At 40.6% G+C, this 6,000-nt stretch overlaps 1 protein-coding gene across 1 annotated transcript in view; it reads left to right on the top strand.

The window, feature by feature from the left end:
- The first annotated feature begins 259 nt into the window (after positions 1–259).
- Positions 260–6,000, top strand: part of LOC110967754 (protein bicaudal D homolog 1-like) — a 63,042-nt gene continuing 57,301 nt past the window's right edge. Inside the window, 1 exon segment of the mRNA XM_051954700.1 lies at positions 260–920. Coding sequence (XP_051810660.1) covers positions 702–920 — 219 coding nt within the window. The 5' untranslated portion in view covers positions 260–701.

Below are 6,000 nucleotides of genomic sequence, written 5' to 3'. Positions count from 1 at the left end.
GAACATATGGGTGTTCATTTAAAGTACATGGAACACTAGATGCTACTATAAAATACCATCAAATTAGAGCCTCTTGGCATTGCATATTTACCTCTGGGGTATCTAGGTTCCCTTAATGAACTGCTTTTGTGCATTCCTTCTGTTTCCAAAACGTGATTAACCATTAAAACTGTGTAAAATTGAAAACGTGTGAAATGTTTTCTTATTGCAGAAACCTGTAGAGAAAGTTGTGCTCAGAGATCAGTGTGATCTCCAGAGGGCGCATACTGCATCTCCAGTGTGTGTGAGGGAGACAGGCCGTGTTCCTGTCAGACAGCATCCACACCCCCAGCCTGCAGCACCAGGACACTCCGCGGAGAGAGTGCCTTGCTCCAGGGCTGCGGGCAGAGATGGCGTCCTGATGCCGGTGAATACGCAGAAAAACGGAACAGAGGGAGGGGAAAGAGATGCGGGCAGATGATGAGAAGCTGCATCATTTCCAGCATCACTTGGCAGAAGATGACTCTCTCCTCGATGATGGCAGCGCTCTGAGGATATCCAGCCCTCAGATGTTTATTGTTGATGATATTTGAAGCGGCGCTGTGATTCCTCGGAGGGAGGCGGTGGGGGTTTGCTGTCTACCTCAGCTGTTTCTCCCTCCGGCGGGGCTCTCTGCTCATCCGACGCAGGGCGGAGAGGGCAGAGGGAGGGAGAGAGGGGCGATGGCTGCCGGAGGAGCGGGATGCGGGGACACGGTGGAGCAATGCCGAGCCGAGGTAGAGCGCCTCAGCCGGGAGCTGGCGGAGGCCAACCGCGAGAAGATCCGGGCGGCGGAGTGCGGACTGGTGGTTCTGGAGGAGAACCAGAGCCTGAAGCAGCAGTACGCAGACCTGGAGGCCGAGCAGGAGGCTCTGAGGCTGGAGCTGGAGCAGCTGCAGGAGGTAGGCTCAGCAGGTGTAAGGCTTTCACTCGAAAAGTAATGCATTGGTGTGTTAGTTGGGAAGTAACGCGTTACTGCAGACTAGAGAAAGAGGTGGTTGACGAAGGCTCAGGAGATGTTAGCAGCTTAATAATCTGTAGTTATCATGTAGTGTTTGTTCATTACACTGACTACAGCTGCTGGACAGTAACAGTAGACAGGCCCAGCTCATAACATTGTTGCAGATAATGACTTTTAAAATGAATATTGTGGTGTACATATGAGCCTAAGCTACTAATCTAAATCTGTCGGATTTGTTTTGCTATTTCTACAGTATTCTAATCCCAGGGCTACGTTTTTGCATATTCTGTTAGCCTGCTTAATCTCAAACTGTTTTCATAAGCACACATACAGTTTTCATAGCAGTCAACAACACCACATTGCTTTATTGACTAAAATGCAAGTTATAATTACAGGCTAATTTAAAGATACCAATGAGAACTAGTTTTTTGGCTTCCACAACTCCCCACTTGAAATAAACTTTTCCTTTCCTGTCACTATGACAGGAACATGGAAAATTCATTTTAATTAAATATGAATTTAAAGCCTTTCTAATTTTAAGGAGCACTAACTCTATGGTACATCATCTTAAATAAGTAGTCAACTGAAGGTCAGCTTGTACTTCAGCACAGGAGTCCTGCTTGGTTTTGGGGGGCTCAAGTCTGAAGGGGATCCATAGGAGCTTGCTGTTCATTTTAATCTGCAATGAACCTTTTGAAGGACAAATAAAAAATCACCATTTTTTTTGTTGAAGGATTGTTTCTTTTGGCCAGTCCAGGGAAGCACATCAAACTAAAAACAAAGTGACATTTTTCACCTTGAAATCATGGTGTTTGTGTCCACATAATGAATGAGTTCTGAAGCCACTCTCCAGTTAACTCTGGTTTGGTCTCCACAAAATCCTGACAGCAATACCTTGCTCTTTATAAGAAATGTACCAGAATGGGACCAATATGTTTTTTACAGGGCCAATACTGATAACAATTATTCGTAATCAAGAAGACTTACCAGTATTTGGAACTGATGTGCATTCGCGATGAAAATGAGTTTTGGTGTCAAAATTAAGAATAGCACACACTCCATGACAAACATAGAATCCCTTTGTTTATTTATGTCTTGCAATCTTTCTATAAAAATAGATCTTTTCAACAGTTGTCCCTCAGTGATTATGGGCTGATCCTTGTGATGTGTAACCAGTCAGACAGTGCTGTGGGTGGGACGTTGTTTGAGAACAGAGTGACGGCTGAGAGAGAAAGGCAGCAGCAAAGAGCCAAAGCAGCACACTTTTCAATGAGCTTACGTATTTGATTGAAAATCTGTTTTTAAAAATGAAGTGATACAATCATAAATATGCTGAATACTGCATCTGAATATAGTAGGCCAACACTACCACTTTGTTTACCAGCTCATCTGTCTGTCTGCAGTTTAAATTTTTACAAATGTGAGCTACTTGAAGACAAAGCAAGAGTGTTGTAGCTACCAGACTGTGTTCGTGTGTGTGTGTGTGTGTGTGTGTGTGTGTGTGTGTGTGTGTGTGTGTGTGTGTGTGTGTGTGTGTGTGTGTGTGAAGCAGCTCAAACATATTACATGTCAACAGAAAATTATTCAGCACAGATACACTTAAACAAGAAGAGAAAGTGAATGTGCAAAGAGACAAGAGAAGCCCATATAACACACACACACACACACACACACACACACACACACACACACACACACACACACACACACACACACACACACACACACACACACGATGATTGCAAACAGAAGATCCCTGGTTCTCTTCCCAGACTGGGATCTCTCAGTATGGGGTTTACATGTTCTCCCTGTGCATGTGTGGGTTTTCACCAGCTTCCATCCCACAGTCAAAAAGCATGCTGAGATAAATTCATGGTTCTAATTTGTCCGTGGGCTGAATGTGAGTGTGATTGTTTGTCTCTATATGTAGTCCTGTGATAGACTGGTGACCTGTCCAGGGTGTCCCTTGTCTTCCCGGTTTGTCAGCTGGGATAGACGCAGCCCCCCACAACCCTAATGAGGATTAAGTGGTGTATAGATGATGGATAGATATGTATATAGTCAACAGCACTCCTTTAATTCTGAATCCTATGTCAGCATAAACCTTTTTCCTGATTGTTTGATATTAGGAATTTGTGAAGAGGAAGATCAGCTCATTAAGCAAGAATGTGAGAGTTAATTTCAAAAGTTAATCTGAAGTGATCTTTTGTCTTTGTTAAATTGTGATTTTTTTTTCCTATCATCGTGCCAGTTTCTTGAACTAGAGGAACAGATTGTTTGTAATTGTGTTGTAAAACTTTGTAAAAGTGTTCTTTTGGAAGAAAGATTTTATGAAGAGTTGTGCATAATATACTTGCCCAGACTATATGGCAATGTGAGAAGCAGGAATATATTCAGAATAAAACCCTGTGAAGACACTGTCTAAAAGAAAGCTTCATCTCTTTATTATACATACCAATAGGTTTGGTTATAGTGTTTACTGTTAAAACCAGCTCGTGTCAGTTATTGCTATAAGAAATGTTGTTTTTTTTTTTGCCTGTTTCTGAAAGGACTAGAAAAATATGTATGCATCATAATGTTGAGACAATTTTTTTGGCTTAAAAACAAACTCCTATTTGTGAATGGGTATGTTTTGTACTAACAGTAGAAATTATTCAGAGTAGTTGACGGCTGAATGCACTCCTTGTTGGAAGGTTCTCAGTGCAAACATAACTCAGCTGGAGCAACTGGAGGTTCAGTGAGTGACAAACTAATTCTGGTTGCAAACAAGCCAGATCTTTATTTTGCACTTTTGGTTCTTTGTCATTCCTGTCAGTAATAACTATGTATTCACCAAGTTTACTGCCGAATTCTAGGAATATAATTGAAAAAAGTGGACAAAAAAATGAAGACTAATCCTGATAAGAGAAAGAACAATATCTTTAATAATCAGAAGTGTTTTATTATGTCGTGTTAACATGGACATATCTTGCTACAAAGTGCCGATGCCAGATTGTAGCTTTAAAGGCACTACAAAGAGCAGATTCTAGCTTTACAGCAGTACTTTCTAGCTGTTTTGTTTATTTTTGTGCAACCTGACAACAGGACAAACAACAAAGAATCTGACTGAACATGTAGACACTGAAACAACCATTGACTGGTAGGTTTTTGCTTTGTTTTTCCACTCTTTCCCCTTCTTCTTTCTACAGTAAATGATGACCCAGACAATTTAAAGACCTTTCTTCTGTTTCACATTTGACTGACTGTACTTAGTATCGTGTCAGTGGAAGGTGGGTTTTGGCTTGTTTAAGATTGCATGTAAAGATTACTTATGTTGGTGATTAATCTTTGTATTATTTTCAGATTTACCGATGGACAACTTATCCTTAAATGTAAATGCAAACCCTCATCTATCCATTCATTATCTATGTGTTGCGTCATGAGTCATGGAGGCCTGCAGCCTATGCCACTTGATACTGGGTGAGAGACAGGTTACGCTCTGAACAGGTCACCAATCCATCACAGGGCCAATACAAAGCGATAAACAGCCATGTATGCGCACACACAGCTACAGTCATTTTAGAATCACCAGTTGATCTGACGTGCATGCAGTTACACTGTGGGAGAAAGAAAACACACACACAAACAAATGCCACATAGAATAGCCTCAGCTTAGCTTCAAACTGAGCACAATGCTTATCATTCCACCACCATGCTGCCTCACACTTGAACTAATAAGGTTTTTTTCAGAAGCTGTTGTATTTGCATTTTGAGTTTGTGAGAAACCAGATATAGTGTTGTACGCTTACATCCCCTCAACAGATTTTCAATTTAAAGTCGGGAAGCACCATACAGTTCTACTTCTTTTAACAGCAATCAACTCCCTTCATCATAATGAATGACAGACTAACACAACAACTGCACTGCAAAGTCTCATAGAATGGTAATGAGAACAGATACACACTCAGGAAATTATATTGTGAATGGTGTTGGAGTTTTGTGCATGTCCATGAAATAGTAATGTTTCTGTAGAGCACATACTTGAATGCTGAAAGTCAGCTACAATGAATCATTTATACAAGAAGCTATTTATATTTGTACTCAGTGGCCTTTCATTCAGCTGTACTCAGAGCCAAACTCAGGCACAAAACACCAGTTTATTGTTAAGCTTGATTATTAATTTTAATTAGGACTTAAATGGGAACTTCTAAATAATTCTTTTACTTTTTTAGAGCTAACAGTCAACATCCACTGGGTAGATTCTGACTACACAACACCACTAGACATTCATGGTTTGTAGTTTCTGAACATCATTGACTATGGGGATCCCAGATGAAGAACTTCAGCTAACAGCCCTGTCAGTTTGAACCCCATGCACTTTGTTTGCCCTTACCACTGATAGGACTCCTTCCTTTTGGAACGGAGAAGAAGGAAAAACTGGGACCCAGTGATAGAAAACAGCTCCAGATCCAAGGTCTAAATCTGTAGGAGTTTTTGTTTAATATTCATTTAGGTAATTGGCATCATACATTATTGTCAGACATTCATAACCACTGAAAGAAAGTCGGCTATTATGTTGTAGTCAATATGTTTGTGTGAAATTGACTTTTCTGATCTTTATGTAAATTGCAACATGTAGCTTGGCATGTTTTTGTTTTGTTGCTGTCTCTACTTTAGTTTTAAATAATATTTCAGTGCTAGTCCATAATCTGATACTTTGCTCCTCTTGAGATCTGCTAACATTAGCAAAGTACTGTCAGAAACGGAAGATATTCTTCTCTGTATGGCTCATATGGCTTGTATACTTTTATCCTGAAGTTTCTTTCATACTTACTGTAAATGTAGGACTTTTATCTGTGTTTATATAAACCTACCAAGAGACAGACTGCAGATACAAAGTGGGATCTTGACAGGGAAAAGTAGAGGAATAGTAGTATCTGAACGTTCTGGATGACAGGATGATCTGGTGGAGATTGGAATGTAGGACTGGGGTATATATGCAGCAGGTGTAAAGGCTGATTGTAGACGAGAGTTCTACAGAG

This window comes from Acanthochromis polyacanthus, chromosome 1 (genome assembly GCF_021347895.1).
Source record: "Acanthochromis polyacanthus isolate Apoly-LR-REF ecotype Palm Island chromosome 1, KAUST_Apoly_ChrSc, whole genome shotgun sequence".
Taxonomy (NCBI): Eukaryota; Metazoa; Chordata; class Actinopteri; family Pomacentridae; genus Acanthochromis; species Acanthochromis polyacanthus.
This window is presented reverse-complemented; position numbering and strand designations above follow the sequence as displayed.